At 44.1% G+C, this 20,921-nt stretch overlaps 1 protein-coding gene across 1 annotated transcript in view; it reads left to right on the top strand.

Moving 5' to 3' along the window:
• SF3B3 (splicing factor 3b subunit 3) overlaps positions 1-20,921 on the top strand; it is a 29,201-nt gene that overhangs the window by 7,133 nt on the left and 1,147 nt on the right. Inside the window, exons 9-25 of the mRNA XM_062499956.1 lie at positions 639-804; positions 1,231-1,326; positions 1,841-1,913; positions 7,299-7,450; positions 7,854-8,009; positions 8,368-8,523; positions 9,230-9,373; positions 10,238-10,360; positions 11,651-11,805; positions 12,898-13,072; positions 13,713-13,918; positions 14,797-14,953; positions 16,307-16,432; positions 17,506-17,718; positions 18,622-18,720; positions 19,128-19,271; positions 20,027-20,131. Of these exons, the coding sequence (XP_062355940.1) occupies positions 639-804; positions 1,231-1,326; positions 1,841-1,913; positions 7,299-7,450; positions 7,854-8,009; positions 8,368-8,523; positions 9,230-9,373; positions 10,238-10,360; positions 11,651-11,805; positions 12,898-13,072; positions 13,713-13,918; positions 14,797-14,953; positions 16,307-16,432; positions 17,506-17,718; positions 18,622-18,720; positions 19,128-19,271; positions 20,027-20,131 (2,446 nt within the window). The remainder of the gene's footprint in view (positions 1-638; positions 805-1,230; positions 1,327-1,840; positions 1,914-7,298; positions 7,451-7,853; positions 8,010-8,367; positions 8,524-9,229; positions 9,374-10,237; positions 10,361-11,650; positions 11,806-12,897; positions 13,073-13,712; positions 13,919-14,796; positions 14,954-16,306; positions 16,433-17,505; positions 17,719-18,621; positions 18,721-19,127; positions 19,272-20,026; positions 20,132-20,921) is intronic.

Below are 20,921 nucleotides of genomic sequence, written 5' to 3'. Positions count from 1 at the left end.
GAGGGAGCCCCAGCCAGTTTGCTGGATAGAATCTGAATTGAGGAAGCCATATTCAGGCTTTATTAAAAACAGGAAGTAACTCAGTCTGTCTTTCTGTGGGGGTTTTGGGTTTTGTTTTTTTTTTCTTCTCCTTTCGCTGATGTTTTATTTGATTGTGTTATTTAGGCTCTTAAAATGGAATAGGGTATGGGGTTAAAAATAGTGTGGTTAAAGAGATGAGAGTATTCCAATAAAAAAGATAACTGTGGAGTTGAAGTCTTGGCCTTGCTTTTGGCCTCAGCTGTCAGTTGGTGGTTTGGCTTTAACACAAGAATATCTAAAAGGCTCAAGGGAAAACAAATGACTGAAACTCTGGGTTACCTTGCTAATGTCAGCTGCAAATGTGAAGGGCTGAAGCTGGGAGGTTGCGGGGGTCGTTCTTGTTCATGGGTTTTGGGGTTTTTTTTCTTTGCAGGTCTCTGATTCTTTTAAAATATTGTCACCCAGAAGAGAATCCTTAATGCCAAATATTAGTAACTGCATAATGTAGGGTTGGATTTCTTTCTTCCCCACTACCTGAGTATCTGGTTAAGCCTTACTTAAAGAAGGCTACATGAGCCTTGGTCTGAACATGCTGACATTCTTATTCCTTTCTCAAGCTACCTGTACCAGATAGCTCACCTTGGGGACGATGATGAGGAGCCAGAGTTTTCCTCTGCCATGCCTCTTGAGGAAGGAGATACATTCTTTTTTCAGCCACGACCTCTGAAGAACCTGGTGCTGGTGGATGAGTTGGACAGTTTGTCTCCTATTCTGTGTTGTCAGGTATGTTGCCGTCAGCGAGTTCCTGTTTACCGCATGTGTAAGTGGAGTCATCAGCTGTGTTATTCCAGATTCCTAGAAATACTGCTCCAAGTAAAGACATACAGAAAGGCAAATCTGCAGAGTTGTCAGACAGCTGCCTGAGATTGGTACCTGGCCTGGTAGCTTTTGATTCTTGTAGCAGTAGATATGTATCTAAACACAGGGTGTCCACCTGTGATCCCGTGATGCTTCTCTGTTGACCATCAGACCAGTTCTTTGCAAAGAGTTTGGATAAAATATAACATTCTTTCGGGGCTGGAGGTGGAACACCTCATGGCATCTCCACAGCTTTTGATGTTTGAAAAAACATTCTTAAAGTAGTAGTGTGATATATATGTACAGTTCCTCATTCCATGGATGTTGTCTTGACACTTTTTCTCCAAACAGATAGCAGATTTGGCCAATGAAGACACACCCCAGTTATATGTGGCTTGTGGTCGGGGGCCCAGGTCATCCCTGAGGGTTTTAAGACATGGACTTGAGGTAAGACATCCAGCACTTTACTAGAACAACCTGAGAGATGAGTGTAGTGTGAGGAAATCCTTGAAATAAAGGTGCTGAAATGAGGGGATTTTCCTTTTGCTGTAGTCTGAGCGCTACTTTCTCTTGCTTCTTGAGAAGGGTTGTACTGTTTATTCTTTCAGTCTCAAAGGCTTTTTGTTTACTTAACTTCAACAAAACCTGCTTTTTGTCTCTTCTGATACTTGAATGTATTGAGCTGGAACATTCCTGGTGTCTGCCAGCTGCTGCTGGTCTCTGTTGGGGGTGGATGATCTTCTTTTAAAGCTGATCATCCAGAGCAATAATGTGCAATATCATTGCTGACCATATTTTGCCCTGTAGCACATCTGGCATGGGCTGAGAGCATTGGATTTGGGAATTGTTAGCTTTTCTGCCCATTTGTGGGAAAGCTTCAAAACTGCTGGTGGTTTGATTGCTTACTCTATTAAGTCTAAACATCTGTTTGCAAAAGAACCTTTTTCCTGTTTACTCTTAGGTATCCGAAATGGCTGTCTCAGAGCTGCCTGGTAACCCCAATGCTGTATGGACTGTTAGGAGACATGTTGAAGGTATGCAGTGTTTTCCTTAAGCACGGGGAGGTTGTAATGGTTTTGTGTGTGTGTTTGTTGTTTTCCGTTTTTCTGTCCAAGGACATAGGAATGCTGCTGCGTGATGCTCGTGTGCCATCCTCAGAACTGCGATTTAAGTCAGCAGCCACCTGCTTGTCTTTAGAAGCCACCCACCCTCTGGTCCCCTCATATTGTCACACTTCTTTTGACAAAGAAGCAGCTGCCTGCAGCTGCATCCATCACCCAGTATGCTGTGTCAGCTGTACATTTGCAGCCTGAAGCTGCTGAACGTCTCATGCGTTCCCACTTCCCATAAGTTTTTGCCCATAAGTTCTTGCTCAAACATTGGCAGGCAGCAGCTATTCTTGTTGTTGTAGCATACTCACTATTCTTCATGTGTGTGTTGACAACTGCAGTAATCAGCTCTTTGTGAGAGAGTGGGATACAAATTACAGAACAAAGATGATAAATCGGCAACAGTGTCTGTATTTTATTACTTCCTTCTGTGCATATCTGTGAAAAAAACACTCTGGATTAGGACATACTCTCTATTCAAAAGCCAGCAATGTGTAGAAGGTTGGTGATTCTGGGAAGATTAAGATTTCAGGTTGGCAGAATATACTGGATTGGAGGTTTGGTTGATTGATGGGGTTTTTTTGAATTTTGTGATCTGAAATAATAGTGTTGCTAACATATAAAAGGAAATATAGTCCTTTCTCCCGCCTTTCTCTTGATGGTGAGAGCGGAATTGCACAGAAACACTTAAAAGTTTGTAGGGAATGTGTTCTGGGTACTGACTGTCTTAGGGATTACTTCCCAATCACAATGACTTTCCTAGGTTTATGCACGGGATCTAGAAAGGCCAGATTGTTGGAACAGAGACCTCAGCCTGCTATGGTGACATGATACCTTATATTTAAGGAGAGTAGTGTGTCTTCCAGGGAACTAGTAATCCTGTGGGAATTTCAAACCCTGCAGTGGGATTTACCTTGCCATGCGAGACCTGCCATGAATTCCTGTGCTTATGTCCTGAGACTCGTGTACTGCCTAAGCAACAAGGGAGGAACTTTGAGCATAAAGTGCCTTAATGTCACCTGGAAATAAAAGGGTAAAAAGGAAAATATTTCCACAGATCATATAAAAAAATACATGGTTTTCTGAAAAGAAGCATCCCAGTTAGTTAGAAACCTTTTCTCCAGCATTCTGGAGAAGAATTTGGTACGATTTTCTCCCTCTGAGGACTGGAGGCTTCTGACATCACCTTACAGTTTTAAAATCTTTTCTCTTGGGGTTCCAGAAGAAGACTTTGACTTTTCAGGAGGTGAAGGACCATTGATGATCTGCAGGAGGCAGGCCAGTCTCATTGCCTCATCTTCTTTCCACCTTTCATATTCTCCAGGTTTCAGCATGATCATCTCCATGATTTCAGAAAGGCTGTTAAGCTGTGCTACTCACTGAATACAGGTTATAGCTCTGTGAAACTGATGCCTCAATTCCAACTCTTGGAATTCAGAAATTATTTCAGTGGGTTTTAATCAAAAAGAGTTCAGAACCTTTCCAAACATGTATCCAACCTCTTTAAAGTGCCCTTGAGGGCTCAGTTGGCAGTGCAGGGTTGCCTGGCTCTGCCTCAACGTTGCAGTGTGTGTGTGCTGCAAGGCCTCTGTAAGAAACACGCAGGTCTGCAGTCTTCAAATACTAACCTTGGCTGGTACGTGGTGATACTACCAATACCAAGCCTTTTTTTTTCTTCCACAGGTGTCTGGTGGTGGAGGTGCTGATCACCACAGGTGTGTACCTACTGCTAGGGGCTACTGTACACTACCACAGGTTAACCACACAATCCCAACAGCATGGGGCTACATTTATGCTAAGCACTTCAGTAAACAAATTTTAGAAACTGGTGTGTAGTTGAAGATTGTTGCCTTTGCAGTTCAGTAACTGAGGAGTAGAAAGCAGGTCCCAGTCTGTCTTGCAGTCCTTGGGAAGCAAAACAATCAACTGTGTCTCTGTGGGACAGTCAGTTCTTGCTAAAATTGGATGTGTGTGTTTTAGGGGTATTTTCAGCACTCTTGCAGACCAAGGTTTGGCTCCCAGCTGCTTTGTACAGACTTCCAAGAGAAAAAAATCAAGTGTGCTTGGAGTATTTGTAGGTATTGCTGGCATGGGAATATCCTGTGGGTATGGGATTCATCTGCCTGTGAGACACAAGTGGGTAGGATTTGCACCAAACCCTCTATTCCAGTTGAATATCTGTGGGTGTAGGTGTGTGCTCTGCTGTGTTGACAGATGGGAGCTGGGAGCTAAGAGACAGCATTCCCTCCCTACCTGGCACTCTTTCTGGAGGAGCAATGTGCAGTGAGTCAGCACTGCAGAGTCGTCACGCAGTAGTAAACAGAAGCCCAGGAAAATGTGCTGTCATCTTCTCAAGTCTGTTAACTGAGAGTGATCCTGAGCTCTGCCACTGCTCCTCAGTTTGCTCACCAAACTCCTCTTGAGGTTGTGGTGACTGCATTTGTATGGGTGCAAATTCAGATGCTGCAGAGCATGAGAAAACTGTCAGGACTGGACTGGCATATAAGGATGAAATTCTTATGGACTAACTTGAACTGAATCCATGGCAAATAATAAAAAGCACAGTAGTGTAGAGTTCATGGATTGAAATGTCATGTTTTCATAACTGGTTGTGATGTGTGCATGAAGCTGCAGAAGACTTGTAATGTGCAGGAGAACGAGGCCAGCTGTGGCTCTTCAGAGTCATTAAAATGTCTCTGTTACTCACTGAAAGGAGCTGACTGGTGCAATTAGAACAGTAATAAGCATCTCTGAAGTCTTGTGTCTGCATACAAAATGATGTCTATATGTTCAAAACTCTGGGGAGCCTGATGTTTTGCTTGGGATTGTGCAAAGCTAAGTAGATATCTTTTCATATTAAAATCTGTAGATCTTTTATTTTTCAAACTGAGAACACTTCTCAGTGAGCCCTAGGGATTTAGTCCTCTTATTTTCAACTAGGCTGGTATATTTTCTAAACCAAAATCGTATTGTTTGAACCTAGATGAATGTGCTTATTCACTGACTTAATTCTGGTAAATCAAACCCTTTATTTCAAAAGCTCCAGCAGATAGTCATTAAGCAAAACAGACTTCAAGCAGAAATGCACTTGTCACCATTATTGACACAGACTTAAAGGCATGCTCTAATATAAATGTAAGCCAATGGAACAAAAGAGCTAAAAAGTATTAAGAGGTAGGAATGAATTTTCCTTTAGAGTAGGACTAAGGGAATCTGTGTTGTTTTCAGATGGGAGTTCTTTGTCCTGTTCCAAATCACATGCTTAAACCTCCAGCTGGGACACAGTGGTTTATCATGAGAATTGACAGCCCCTAGGGAGGAAGGCAGCAGCTCTGAAGTAATTTGGAAAGCAACAGTGGTCTTTGAAATGGAATTCTTAGAACATCCTGTCTATGGGATATTTATGAATCAAATGCTTAGCCTGTGAGCTGCTGGAAACTCCATCATCGAGGAATTCTCGTAGATTTCTGCTGTTTAAAAATCTATGCAAGTTGGTAGGAGAAGCTGCTGTTCAGTGTAGAAAATAAGCAGTGCATGTGTCTTGCTGAACTCTTATCTGCTGTTAATGTTGGAGGAATTCTCCTGTTTAGCCAAGCATTCAAGTAGTTGGCGTTACTGATGGGTTTCTTGCTGCAGATTCAGTTCTTGCTTTCTCTTTCCCCCAAATGGACTGTTTCCTGTTTGTAGGGTTTTGGAGCTGTTGGAGGTTATAGGCTATGACCAGTTAATAGAGTAGTAATGGAGTTCATGCCACAGACTTCTGTTGCAGTTGTTTTAGTTGCATAGAACTCTTTCAGTTTGATCAGAGCTGTGGTCTGTATACCAGATGTTGCAGAGAAGAATGATGTGAGTTTTTTAATTTTTTAGTTGCATATTTTCAACTGTATGTAAGAACTTTTTGTTATAAACGTGACACAGCAGGTTTGGCAATGCTTCCATTTAAACAGGGTGAATAAGAAAAGGAGTATTAGTTCTTGAAGCATTTGTTTTGGTTAATCCAGCTCAGGTTCTTTAAGCTGCTGCATCGTATTTTGTGGCATCCTGTTTCCATCCCTGTGAGACTTCTCTGTTTTCTTTTTTTATTAAAGTTATTAACTACTTCTCCATGTCTCCCACATTTGAAAATTAGGGAAAATCTCCTTTCAAGGGCAGAAACTGACAGCTCTCTCACACTCTCGCCTCCAGTGGATATGTTGTGGTGCCCAAGTCTGAGGTTTGGGTTGAGTTGGGTTAAAATGAGGAATTTTCTTTTTAAGAAATAGCAGTTGCATGACAACAGCAGCAGAAGTGAAGTTGTTTCTCTGAGGCAATCTTATTTCTCCTCCAAGGCTCCTGGCTCCATTTCCCGGTAGACTTCATTGTTTCTGTTGCTTTTGTTACTCTGTTTTAATGAGATTGTCCTCTTCCCCTCTTAAGACCTCTTGCTTTCTGCAGAGTGAAAGCAGACAGTAATAAACTGGGACGTTTGCTTTACCCAGTCCTACTACCCTCATTTCCCACAAAGTTTCCCTATTTCCAAATGATCTCTTAAGATTATTTTGATTAGCATAGCTCCTCCATGTCCAAGCTGCAGGAGTCTCCCACGCTGCCCCTTTGGGAGACGCCAGTACTGGAGATAATAGAGCAAACATTGACCTTTACTTCTATTGGGATAAATGACAGTATTGCAACTATCCTAAAAATGTAATTGTTTCTTATCCCAGGAGACTCTCTCAGTGTGAATGGAAGCCAGTTGAGTTTCTGGAGGAGGGTAGAGCAGGTTTAACCCTGAATTCTGCTGTGATGCACCCTAATTGTTCTCTGCGGCCTTTTATTGTATGGCTGCTAGATAGAGATTATGGTCCTGCAGCCTCCTGTGTGCAACATCTGTGGTGTGATTTCTGCAGATAGATTCCTTATGTTCAAATTTTTGGAGTAGAGTATTTTATTTGACTTTGTTGGGTGTTAAATCTGGATTCAGCTCTTTGGGCGAGGGGGGACAACTGTCTTAAAGGCTTCAAGAACTTGAGCGCTCTTTGAAAAAAATAGACCAGAATCTTGCTTGCCAGAATCCAGAGTATTGTGAATTGACTGTGGATCTGGATCGTGGTTTGATCCCTGACTTGATCTTGCATTGTTTGGAGTCCTGCAGTGGCTGGCTTTTGGACAGCGTGTCCTAGAGCGAACTTGTGCAATACTGTCAGCAGCTGTAATTATCACAGGAATTCTGCTGAGGAGTAACTACTAGACATTTGTCAGACTGCTGATTGTGTTGGGAAGCCTTGCATTTATTAAATCAGCACTCTTTTTTTTCCCGTCTCTTTTTACCAGATGAATTTGATGCCTATATTATTGTGTCCTTCGTAAATGCCACACTGGTGCTGTCTATCGGAGAGACTGTAGAAGAAGTGACTGACTCTGGATTCCTGGGTACTACACCCACCTTGTCCTGCTCTCTTCTTGGTGATGATGCTTTGGTACAGGTAATGGAAAGCTGCTTCTGACATGTCTGCTATATCTGTCACTCTCAGCTTGCTGCACGGATGTGATTTCTGCAATTAGTGCAGCACACGTCCAGAGATGCAGACTGGCAGAGAATAATGCTGATTCAGCCTTTCCCTTTTTATATCTTGCTGAGTGAAATTGGACCAGTTCAAAATGGTCCTAATCTTCAGTAGTTCCTTGCTATGGTTGAAAGATGCAGTTCTCCCAGCTGGCAAGTATCTTTGTGCTGGTTCAGCCTGGTGCATAGCTGATGGATCACTGGTTGATGGGAGCAATTCTTGCCTTTGGCTTCTTCTGAGTCAGAACCACTAGTAAAATGGGAGTTGTGAAGAAATGGTAAATACAGAATTTATATGACTTTTTCTTTTTTTTCCCCTTCAGGTTTATCCAGATGGGATCCGGCACATCCGAGCAGATAAGAGAGTAAATGAATGGAAGACGCCAGGGAAGAAAACCATTGTAAAATGTGCTGTGAACCAAAGACAAGTAGTGATAGCACTGACTGGAGGAGAGCTGGTTTATTTTGAGATGGACCCGGTATGTGTGTTAATGTTGTGAATGAGTTTGGAAGAGTGAGATGTGAGTTGTGCCAGGGATTGATCCTTGGTCAGATCTGCAGAAAAGGATTCAGTAGTAGAGCATTCTTCTAGAATGGATATATTAAAGGCCTGCATATCTCAGACTGTCTGTCTGAGATAATTTAATGGCTAATTAAAGTCTCTGAAGCTCATAACTGAGGCTGGAAATTGTGTATTTGTACTCTTGCGCTTCTGGTTCTTTCAACTGTAGCTGAAATAAATTGTTTAAAAATTGTGATACTGTTTATATAACAAATCCAAAGCATTGTTTAAAAACAAAGTATCTAATTAGAAAGTCATATGTTTTTCTTCCTCAGTCAGGTCAGCTGAATGAGTACACAGAGAGAAAGGAGATGTCAGCCGACGTCGTTTGCATGAGCCTGGCCAACGTTCCCCCTGGGGAGCAGCGTTCCCGGTTCCTTGCTGTTGGACTGGTGGACAACACTGTCAGAATTATTTCACTTGACCCTTCAGTGAGTAGCTGGGCTGTTTTTGCCCTCTCATTGGCTTGAAATGTTCAGAAGGATCCTCCAGAGGTGGACTGTGTCCATCCAAACTGTCTTTCCATACTCAGGTGGATGAGCAGGAATGGACAGCTTGCATGGCTTTTCCTTGCTGGTTGGGAGGAAATGTGCTCCTTGATCCTTCCCTGTAACAGATACTCTGGTTTTATTGAGAATCACTTATGCCTCTGGAGGTTAAGCTGATGAGTCATAAAATTACTTTGTAATATTGTTTTGGTTTGGGTTGTTTTTTTTTGTTGGGTTTCCCCCTCTCATCTCCGTGTTTGTACCTGTTCTAAAAGCAGATTCCTTTTGCAAGCAAGTTGGCAGCAAACCAAACTTACCATTCATCTATCTGCAACAGATAAGGTGTTCAAAGCTGGTTGTAGTAACCTAAATTTTGCTCATGTCACTCCATGGTAAATAGCAGCAAATGGTGCTAGAACAATTTGGAAGGATTCAGTTCATCTTCTCTAAAGCCCAGGCTGCTACCACTCCTGCTTACCAAAATGCATAGAGCCAGCATCTGTTGTAACTTTTTTCTTTTTTCTATGCTGAATTTTTCTTTCTGGAGATCTGAAAGGGCATCTTTAATGTCCTTAGATGGAGCTTGAATCCTGTTTTGCCATGCCAAGCCTTGCTGACTGGCATCATCCCTCTGTCCTGTTTCCCCCAGGATTGTTTACAGCCCCTGAGCATGCAGGCGCTGCCCGCACAGCCCGAGTCGCTGTGCATCGTGGAGATGGGTGGCACAGAGAAGCAGGACGAGCTGGGAGAGAGAGGCTCCATTGGCTTTCTGTACCTGAACATTGGACTGCAGGTAAGGGGTTCCTGCCTGGTTCTGACAGGGGTGTCTTGAGGAGCTTTTGCTTGAGAGGTGGATTTTTAAAATAGCCCTATCGTCATGCAGTGCAACACAAAGGCTGACTTCCCTCTTTGTTACAATGTGTTTGACAACGGTGACTGTGGAATTCACTGTATGACTTTGTAGAGGTGTGAGTTTCCCCATACATTTTCTAGTCTAAAGACAGGGTATTATCCCAGATTTTATGTAGGACAGACTACTTTTCTCATTCAAGAAGGAAGGCATATATTAAGAAATATTTCTGGGTGAAATGTTGACCAGCTCGTTAAAAACTGCCTGTAGGGCAGAGTATCAAACAAGTAACTGACCACAAGCAGAGGCTCTGCTCTGATAACTTTGCTGTTACACAGCTTTTTATTACATTCAGTACAGATTATCTGATCTTTGACCAAAAAATGTTTTGGCAATTCGACATGTGGTTAAAAACAGTCATCACAGTTTAGGGTTCTTCCACATGCCTCAAGTTTGATGCCAGAATGCAAACTCTTTTTAAGGAACATGAGTTTTTGGGTAAATAATTTTTTACCAAGAGGGATGAAGATCTGGTATTCACCCTCAGGTTTTTATGGCTTATGTGGTACACTAAAGTCCTTGGTCTGTTTTATTTTGGAGGTGGTCCTTTCTGCCCTGTAGGACTGTGCAGGAGCTGTGCTTTCTTTGCTATTAAAAGTGTGCCTGTGGGGGAGAGTTGTACCAACAACTAGGAAAACAAACAGCTAATTTTTCAGAAACTGCCCCTCTCGATTGTTTTGAATTATGCATGTAACAAGTTACTTCTTACCTTCAACTTGGATCCTTTTTTGTTTTGCTGCTGTCAAGAACGGTGTGCTGCTGCGGACAGTCCTGGACCCTGTCACTGGTGATCTCTCTGACACCAGGACCAGATACCTTGGCTCCCGCCCTGTCAAACTTTTCCGTGTCCGAATGCAAGGCCAAGAGGCGGTAAGGGAGGCCAGCTCTTGCAGGGGTGCAGATCCACACCCCAGGCACTGCATCCCAGATTTTCTTATGGGTGGGCAGGGTGGGGAAGCATCCCTGCAGCACAGCAGGACCCTCTGGGTAAGGGTGGGAAGTAGAATGACTTCATTATGGAGCTGCCTGGCTCTCGTCTTGTTCTTTCACAAACAGCTTTGTTCTTATTCCCCTTACTGCTGTGTAGTGCTGCCCTGCCTTCTCTGAACTAGGATTCATCTGACCTATAGGCTGTGTTTACAGTGTGCTTGGAGAGCTCTGAACAGGTTCTTGGGCTTAGAGACACATCTTGCCTGCTTTAGTGCAGAGAGATGGAGAGAGCTCTGTGCAGAAAACTTACTCTTGAATGCTTGATGCTGTAAATGGTTGTGTCCTTGCATGTTGGGAATAGCTCAGCCAAGGGCTGGACAGCTGCCATACGTGGTTCAAGGAAAATATTTGCAAGATTTGGCATAGAAGGAAGAATATGTTTCATCAGAAGTGCCATTTCCAGCCCTTCTGATGTGGCACTGGGGAAATCAGCCACCCCCTGCTTGACTCATTTTTGGATGACACCTTCAGAGTTGAGAAATATTGCTGTTCAATGTAGGGAGCTGGATCTGGGAATTTGAGTTGTACTGTAGTGTTAAGGTACACTGGGTGAATCTTTTCAACTTGCTTCTGCCAGCTGTAACTTGGAGATGAGCTTTGAAGCTCTAGCAGAGAATACCTGTAGAATAACCAAGTGCTTTTCTGCTTTGAGATCAGCTGTCATCACTCAGGTAGAAACAAAGGTTGCAGTCAATCTCATTCAGCCAAATGTATAAAGCTGAAAAGTTTGGAAGTCAGTCTGCTTCCTTTGTTTCTCATAATTTGATTTGAGCTAGTGATGATTTTCAGTAAATTTCATCGAGAGTGCTACAGCACTGAATTGTGGTGAAGCAGTAAATATTTATTTTAAAAGACCTGTTCGCATTAGAACAAGTTATTAAAAAAAAAAAGATAATGACAGTATTGTTGATCTTGACTTTTACAGGTAATAGTTTTAGTGCACCTTTATTGGAGTATTTGTTGTCTTGATAGTGCTTTAAAGTTCCTTTTCATGCCATATGCAATTTTCCAGAGAAAGCTGAAAGTAAGGTGTGCTCTGAGCTGGGTGGTGTCCACAAGAATTCATTTGTTACAGGGGGGAAGAGTTGGCACTCTGCATCCATTCCCATTGCATGAAGTGAGCTTGCCTCCATTCCCAGACCTAATAAATTTGCTGTGTGTCTTTCCCAGGTGCTGGCCATGTCAAGCCGTTCCTGGCTTAGTTATTCCTATCAGTCACGCTTCCACCTGACTCCCCTGTCTTACGAGACACTGGAGTTTGCATCTGGTTTTGCTTCTGAGCAGTGCCCTGAGGGCATTGTGGCCATCTCCACAAACACATTGAGGTAAGCACCAGAAGGGAAACACAAATGCTTCCAGGCTGGGATGCCAGGCAGATGAAGTGGTGGTGAATTCCACCTGACATTCAAAAGGAAAGAGGTAAAATGACTTGACTTCAAAAAGATTTTTTAATTATGGATAATAATTTGATAGAAACACTTGGATGGTTTCAGAAAACAGACAAATTAAGGAAAGTTATGCTGCCAAAAAATAAATGGGGTGTGCTTCTCAGATTTATATCTTCTAGTTTTTTAAAGTAAGTGTAATTCAAGTTACGCTTCAATTCTCTGATCCTGAGAGAGTGAAGCTTTTAATAAATGTGGACCTGTTTGTATCAGGATCTTGTGGTTTGTGATCTGAATTGGCCGCTTTGCAGGAAATGAACCACGTGATTTCAGAAACCAAAGGCATGACAGGGATGTGTTTGTTGCCTTTTTTCAAGTTCAGCTGACATACTAAAAAGATAAATGAAAATAATGGACCACAAATTCAGATGCTGTGCTGTACACACTTGAACAGACACTTTTTTCATATCTGTCCTCATTAAATATTACAGCATTCATTGCTTTTAAAGGAGCCATTCTTTCTGGAAAGACTTGTGGTTTTTAGATACATAATGCCAGAAGAACTGGTATTTCAGCTGGCAAGTCACAGGAAGAAAGAGCGGGCATTGGGTTTTTCATACTCTTTTTTAACTGAAGTGCCTCTGAGGAGCATTTGATTATATGTCAAAGTCAGTGTCACATCTAGATTCAGATGATGTGTTCCCCAGACGTGCGCTTTCCTTCTTCTGTGTGCTCTTTGTTCCTCTTGGGATAGACTTGCTTCAGCACCAATCAGAATGCACCCTGGGACAGCAAAAGCCCTCAAAAATCTCATGCTGCAGCACACACCTGTCTCACACCACGGGCTCCCATTTTAGGATGTTCAATTTGCTCTGCTCTCTAGAGCTGTTTGCTGGTTGCTGTCTGGCCTGAGAGAGGTGCTCCTCCACTCTAGCACTATCAAGTTTCACAAAGAAAAAGTTCCACTCCAGTTTTGTTCTCTTGGACTGCTGTTTTAGACCGTGTTCAACACATGACATCTTTGTCCTCCAGGATTTTGGCACTGGAGAAGCTAGGAGCAGTCTTCAACCAGGTTGCCTTCCCATTGCAGTACACACCCCGAAAATTTGTCATTCACCCAGAGAGCAACAACCTGATCATCATTGAGACAGACCACAATGCTTATACTGAGGCCACCAAGGCACAGAGGAAACAGCAAATGGCTGAGGTAATTGGGGTGGGGGACAGGTACACCCATCTGTTCCCCATGGGGGGCTTCTGCAGCTGGAAATGCTCCCTGCTCATTTGTTCACAGCTGCCATTACCTGCAAGGCTTTCTGCCCTGTGTGAATGTAGGGGCTGGAAGGGGAGTGGAGATCTGGGTTAACACACAGATTTCAGCAGAATGCACCACTTCCCAGTGTTCCTTCCTTTACATGTTGTTAGGGTATAGTTTATGGACCACTCTAGTGGAGGACAGTCTTGCTTGTGTAGCACCTGATCCCCACCCATTCTGTGGGATTTCTGTGGTTGGTTGAGGATGCTTGCATTTCAGTGGGTTCCTTAATTTCTTCTTAGGATTGTTTCCAGGCTTGTTGATTTGAAGAAACACCTCCCCAGACAACTGTCCCTTGGGCAGAGCAGAGCTGACACAGCTGTGTTCTGAGCTGTAGAGTCTCCCTGGGGAATAAACTCAGGGTGGGTGGAAGCTTTGGGACTTAATGGGTTTTATGTCTTCACAGGCCCTACCTTGCCCCAGAATACCTGGGCTTAGGCAAAACAGGGGGGCTGTATTCTATGCAGAACATCAGCACGGTGGGAAAGGAAATCACTGAGCTGTTCTGTTCTCCTGTCCTTTACTGCTGTAGGAAATGGTGGAGGCTGCAGGTGAGGATGAGAGGGAGCTGGCTGCCGAGATGGCTGCAGCCTTTCTGAACGAGAATCTTCCTGAGTCCATCTTTGGTGCTCCCAAGGCAGGGAATGGTCAGTGGGCCTCTGTTATCAGAGTGATGAACCCCATCCAGGGAAATACATTAGATCTGGTCCAGCTGGAGCAGAATGAAGCTGCTTTCAGGTAAGAAGCATTGCCAGATGCAGCAAGAGTCCCTGCTTGTGATGAATCTTAGGTGTTTTTTTCCTTTTGCTTATCTGTTACTGAGTTGAAATCCAGATGGAGCATGTTATCAGGAGACTGGCTTGAAATTCCAGAACTGATTTCCCTTCCCTTCTAACCCTGGTCTTGTCCACATTTGGCATTAAGAGCTGGTAGTGCTCCAAATGTGGTTGCAGGACCCCAGTGCCTAAAGAACAACACAGGGGTGTAAATGACAGATAAGAGAGCTAGCAACAAGAGAATGTGCTGTTATCTCTCACTTTTCCTTCTCATCCAGATAAACTGAAGATAGATTAAATGAAAAGGGAAGTGTTAGACAACTGGAGGGGAAAACCAACACAATAACCATGAAGAATAGCAAGTACCTCAGCAGGTGAAGTAGAGTCATGTTGGTCAAAAGGCTGAACTGCCATTTCCAACCTGCCTGAGCTATTTACTGAGCAGGAAATAACATTTGAGGATGAGGAAGGTTAATTGTATGTGTCCCAATGGGAACAGCCTTTGAAAAACAGCTTCTAGTAGAGTTTTGCACATCGCTAGGCAGTGTCCAGGCAGTGAAAGTGTAAAGTAACACTAGGCATTGTGAAATCATGAAATGCTTTGGACATATTTGACAGCAGGAACACATATGGGGAGTGTGGAAGAATAAACAAATCTCTGTAAAACATTTCTGCAAGGAGAAAAAAATGACTTCTTAAAAGGAAATGTCAGTTAGGAAGAGTTGGACTCTGAAATCTCTGCTGGGAAGGTGCAGGTTGTGCTGTCAGGGAATCCAGTCTGGGTGTGCAGCATTAGTGTGGTGATGACACTGATGTTCTGGTGTGTCCTGTCGTTTCCAGTGTGGCTGTGTGCAGGTTCTCCAACACTGGTGATGAGTGGTACGTGCTGGTGGGAGTTGCCAAGGACCTGATTCTGAACCCACGCTCAGTTGCTGGGGGGTTTGTCTACACATACAAGCTGGTGAATAGTGGTGAGAAGCTGGAGTTTCTGCACAAGGTGAGGGGAGTGATGGGGTCATTTCCAGGCTGAGCGTTGGAGTAGCTCATGCTTACCTGAGTGCTGCAGTAATATTGCAGTTCTTGGTGCATCCTGGGCAAGATTATCATGCTGGTGTTATACACTAGAAGCAGCCTTGGAGAAAATTACCTGCCTCCTACAAAATCGTTTGGTACATCTTTTGCAGAGCTAAGGATTGAACACAGGTCTTGCAAAAGTCCCAATTTTACCCATCTAATTGGGTAAACTGGAAAGGAGCAGTGTTTTTCATGCCCCTGTTAGGGAGGGAAATGGCTGTGCTTTCTGGAATATGAGCTCAGAGAGCTGCTTAAGCACTTGTTTACAGAGCGAATTCATACTTGGGTCACTTGAACCCTGGTGCTATCAGTCCTTGGCTGACCATGTGCAGCTGTTGTGATGAGCTGTCATCTTCCTTGGATGCTGTTTGATTGTGTGTAGAAATGATTAGTGACCAACTTGTTTGATAGGTCTCGGGGGCTTCAGCAAAGGTTTTAGCAGAAAAATTACTGTTCTTCCCACATGCTTCCAGCATGGCTGAGATTTGAGCAGATGAGCACATGGAAAGGAATGTTGTGGCTTACTCACTTCATAGAGTCCTGATGCAGTGAGTGGGTTCTGTCCTGGACCACGGCCTTTTCTGGTGCCACTGAACACCCACTGGAAGTTGGACAGAGCTGAAGTTGTGAAATAAACTTCTCTTAGCCAGTGCAACCAAGCTAGGAATGCTGTAACTGGAAGCTGTCTACATGATCCCCTTCTCTGCTGTGGATGATCATTTTGGATTGATTAGTGCTGGGAGATTTTTCAGACAGTAACCCTGTCTGAGTTAGCAAAATTGAGGACAGACACACTGTAGTTGTTCATATCTAACAGTTGCTTTGGTGGCAATGTCAGATGGCTGAATTACATTCATGCCTTGCTTTATGAACAGTCTGGGTAGATTTAGGCAAAGTCTGAAGTTTTTCTGTTGGATGTAAACCAAAACTAAGAACTGAGGCAACCAGACCCTTGTCTTCTTTTGCTGCCTGCCCAGTATGGGGTTCTTACAGCAGTCCTGTGCTTCAGTTAAGGTGCACTGCCAGCAGTGTGTTGTGTGTGAGTGCCCGTGGCTCTCTTATTTCTGTGTGTGACATCTGGTGCTGTCAAAAGGCCTGCAAAGGACTGACCTGTTGCCTTTCCTGTAGAAAAAGATTGTTTTTAGCCTTTTACATTTGAAAGCCTTTGTACAGGGCAGTGAACTTCAACCATATCATTAGCTGAATCTGGCCTGAAGGTTTATGTAACGTTAGCTTTCTTAATGAAGATTTCACAATCTTCCTCTTCCCTTTCTAGACCCCTGTGGAGGAGGTCCCTGCAGCCATTGCTCCATTCCAAGGCCGAGTCTTAATTGGAGTTGGAAAGCTCCTGCGTGTGTATGACCTGGGCAAGAAGAAACTGCTTCGGAAATGTGAGAATAAGGTACTGACCAGAGCTGTCAACTTGGAATGAGTGATAGTTTGCCTCAGGAGTGAAACACAGGGTTTGACTGCTACTCCAGCCCAAGTGTGTCTGTTTATTTAGTCATCAGAGCTGTGTGTTTACCTTGCTGGGTGCATCTATCCAGAGTAGTGCTGGACTAGATTGGGCTGTTGTGCTGCCCCTCTGCATCTCACACACACACACACCATTTTCTTATCATCATTCTGACAGTGGTGTTGCAAGTTCCTTTTTGTTTCAGTTTGGTTGCAACCTGTTACTGTGTGCAGAGGTCTGTACAGGCTTTTCCTTTGGCTGCTGCAAATGTGAGAGATCTTAGTGAGAATGGAAGATAATTGCTGGAAAAGTTTCATTAGTTTTGGTGATCAGCACCTGGGGGAGAGAAGCTGGAGGGTGCATATGACCACCTCATCAGATCCCCAGAATGTTGAAAAGGGGGTTTTCTCATTGAAGTAGATGGTCCTTCTTGCTGGCACTTTAAGAAAAGAAATTGCAGAGCAGTTGTGGTTTTCAAAGAAATTGTGATTTTTCTAACTCTTAATTGCCTGCTCCTCCCTCCCTCGTGCAAGCTGCAGAACCTGTGCCAGTAGCTCATTACTTTACAAAAAACTCCAGCAAGCTAACTGGGAGCTTATAGGGGGACTTTTTTTGTTGTTTTGTGGTTTTGTTAGGTTGTGGTTTTTTTTTTCCAAAAACATGACTTGCATAAAAAATTTAAGCTTTACTTCTTGGGCTTTCCATGACTATGCAGTGAGGAGACATGGAAGCAATGCCTGCTTGTAGGGATGTCCTGGCATCTCTAATCATGGGCTCACCAGCAGCACTCATTCTCTGGACAGTGTTCATACAGGAAAGGCTGTGAGTGCCACGTGGTGCATGTTAGGTTGTCCTGAATTGGTAGTGTATTTAAAGTGGGACTGTAGTATGGCAGAATGAGGGGTAGTTTTGGAGGAAATTACGGGAGTGAGCTGTAGTTCACAGGGGAAAAGTGTTTCAGCTGGAGTAGGGTTATGCTCCCCTGTTTGAAGCACTCAGGTTTTGTCCTTTCTCTAAAGCACATTGCCAACTACATCTGTGGGATCCAAACCATTGGGCACAGAGTGATTGTTTCAGACGTTCAGGAGAGTTTCATCTGGGTGCGTTACAAAAGGAATGAGAACCAGCTCATTATCTTTGCTGATGACACTTACCCCCGGTGGGTCACTACAGCAACGCTCCTGGATTACGACACTGTGGCTGGAGCAGACAAGTTTGGTAACATCTGTGTGGTGAGTGTGCCTTGCTGAAGTTGGGGCTTTTTGGACATATTTTCCCTTAAAACATCCATGATTTATATTAAAAGAATGAGAATCTGTCATTAGCTGGAGACAACGCCCTGTACCATTGACTTGTTTTTGTGGGGTGACTGTCATCATAGTGAGCTGCAGTTTATCTGTTTGTTAAATGAAGGAAATAAGTTAAAGTATCAGCAAGTCATAAGCATATTTTTGAGGTGTCCAGTAATTTGTTTATATTGCCTCAAAATTTACTGACTTTAATAAGCCTTTAAAAGAAGCTTGTTGCTGTGAAAGGGCCTGTGAGAACTTGAGTCAGGGTTATCACTCTTACTTTTTCTGACTAAACCTCATCACTGGCATTTAGCTTTCTCTGTCACTTCCTTTTCACAGTTGGCTTTGTCAGCCAACACTTCCCCACTTGGCTGAATTTCAGCAAGGGAGGAGGAAATAATAGATAGTCTTTCTGGCAGAGCTTTGATCTCTTTCTGAAGCATGCTCGGGTGCTTTGGAGTGCAGAGTTCAGCATCAGATGCTGCGCCTGCAGGATTTGGCCAACACACACAAATCAGTCCTCTTCAGTTTTCCTGCCCCACGTCCATCACCTTCAGATCAGTTTGACCATACCTCCCAGAGTGATCTGTAAGAGCCCGGCCAGGCAGAGGTTGTGAGGCCCTGCCTGGGTTTCTGAGTGATGGGCTATATCTAGTCTTGATACCACGGTTGTCATGTAACTATAAAGGATGTTTTGAAGAGGCTCCTGGATGATTCTGCTGTAAGTGTAAAGTGGTTCTTGCAGAGTCCACAAAAGCAACCTTTCGGACAGAACCCTTGTGCTTGTGATAAGATAATGTGCTGCTTCTCTGGAGCTTGCTAATTCTTCCTTTTTCAACACAGGTGAGATTGCCTCCCAACACCAATGATGAGGTAGATGAGGATCCCACAGGTAACAAAGCTCTGTGGGACAGGGGCCTGCTTAATGGAGCATCGCAGAAGGTAATACTTTGTGGGAAGCACATTGTTATTTATAGGAAAAGAATGTGCTGCTTTTCTGTGAAGACCTTTGCAGGAGATGTATTGACAGTTCTGCTTCTACACAATCTGCTGTGCTCTGGGTGATCTGTTTTCACTGTTGCTGCAAGCCAAAGTTCAGAAATCACAGTTGAAGCCTGTTTGGTGTGTTTGATGGGAGCAGCTCATTTTCTTTTGCTGCTTTCTCTCATTACTTGCATCCGTTTGTCCAGCTGAGTTTTGCCATCTGGTCACAGGTGGAAGGCACTTCCTCTCTAGAAAGGCATTTCAGAACTAGCAGTTGGCTGAATTTATTCTGCTTTCCTCTCTAAATCCCTTTGATACTCTTATATAAGCTAAAGAAAAAACATGCTTCTGTGCTTGCCTTTCAGGCTGAAGTGATTATGAATTATCACGTGGGAGAAACAGTGCTTTCCTTGCAGAAGACCACACTGATTCCAGGAGGCTCTGAATCTCTTGTTTATACCACCTTATCAGGGGGAATAGGAATCTTGGTCCCTTTTACTTCCCATGAGGTAAGCAAGCCCAAGCATTGGGCTGCAGTCTTGCTGCTTTTTGTGCAGCCATCCACAGCCAGTGTATTAAATGTGCTGCATTCCCTGGAGGGCTCCACAGTGGCTGAAACCCTGAGCTACAGGAGAGCCTGTGGCTCCAGTGCAGAAGGGAAGAGGAGTTTGCTGAGTCCTGCATTGATTCTATAAAGAATTGAGAGCATTCCTTGTTGCACTGTTCTGGGTCTGTTGGTGCTTTCAAGGAGCTTTGGGTGATTCAGTGTCTGAGGAGGGAGGAGTCCTTTGGCATACTTCGTGTAGCCTCTAAACTGTTGATCAGGCAGTGATGTTTCAAGTCCTGAGGATGATACTCTGTTCTCTATTTGCTGTTGCCTCTTGTAGCAGTGGATGGCAAGACATTCCCTGTTGGAGCTGCAGCTTCCTGTTCCACATCTGCTCTATGCCTGATTTCCTGGGAGGCTGATCCTGACCAGGGTGGCTACTTAGGTCTGCTGTGGGTGCTTCCCAAGTTGAAGTGATGAGGGGGCAACCATGACTGTGGCTGCCATGTGCAGGGCTTCTCTGGCAGAGTCTGGTAATCACAGAACCCCAGAATGGTTTGGATTGGAAGGGACATTGAAAGGTCATCTTGTCCAAGCCCAAATGGCCATGAAAGGCAGTGTTTCAGCCAATGCAGAAGCATCTTCTGATAGGTGTTGCCTTACTAGCAGCACTGATGTGTACCAAACTATTCTCTTATCAATCCTTTATCTCCCCAGGATCACGACTTCTTCCAGCATGTGGAAATGCACTTACGGTCTGAGCACCCTCCTCTCTGTGGACGAGACCATCTCAGTTTCCGCTCCTACTACTTCCCAGTGAAGGTGAGCCCTGAGCACGTGGGATCACCTGGTCATGGGGTGTAGAGAGTTGCTTTGGGGTGCACAGAGCTGCCTTGAGGCTGGCAGAAGCAAGGCAAGGTTAATGTCTTGAACAAGGCACTGTTGTTCAGTGGGGAGAGCTGATGTACTGTCAGTAGTGACTTGTGTAGTGCTTGTGGCAGCTGGCTCTTGAGCAGCACTCTGTAAGGACAACAGTACTTAGCACTTAATGTATGTCTGTTTTAGTTTCTTAACTCTTGTAATGAGCCTCCTGAGGGTTGGTCCTACGACCCAAGCCCAGAGGTGCTGTAGCTACATTTTTCCACTTCCCACAGCATCTCCATTTTCCACCAGGAGAAGCAGCATTGCATAGCTGTTGGTGTGGCTGGGTCAAACTGAGTGCTGCCCTGGGTTATGTTTTTTCCACCAGCACTGGAAGGGGAAATCTTAAGTTCAGAAACAGCTGTTCCTGCCTATTTCTGCTTTTGAGGAACTGTTACAAGCTGTGAACTGCTAAATGCTTTGACCAGACAGATCCCAGTGGTAGCTACTACCAGAGTAATGAGTGTGGAGTCAGTCAGAACAGTGTCTTAGCACGTGAAGCTCTCTAGGTGCAGAGGGTGGTGGTAATCTGTATGAGCTTGATGCTGATTTGCAGCATACACTGCCTCAAAGATTGCTCCCATTTGGTTGAAGCTGCCTTTGTCATCACTCACAGCCTTCCCAGTGCAAGGCTCAGACCCAGGCAGATCTCTCTTCCTTTGCCTTGTGTCGTTCTTCAGCCATGGTTCTT

Source organism: Cinclus cinclus, chromosome 11 (assembly GCF_963662255.1).
Source record: "Cinclus cinclus chromosome 11, bCinCin1.1, whole genome shotgun sequence".
Lineage (NCBI taxonomy): Eukaryota > Metazoa > Chordata > Aves > Passeriformes > Cinclidae > Cinclus > Cinclus cinclus.
Note: the sequence above shows the minus strand (reverse complement) of the source record. Positions and strands in the feature narration are given on the sequence as shown.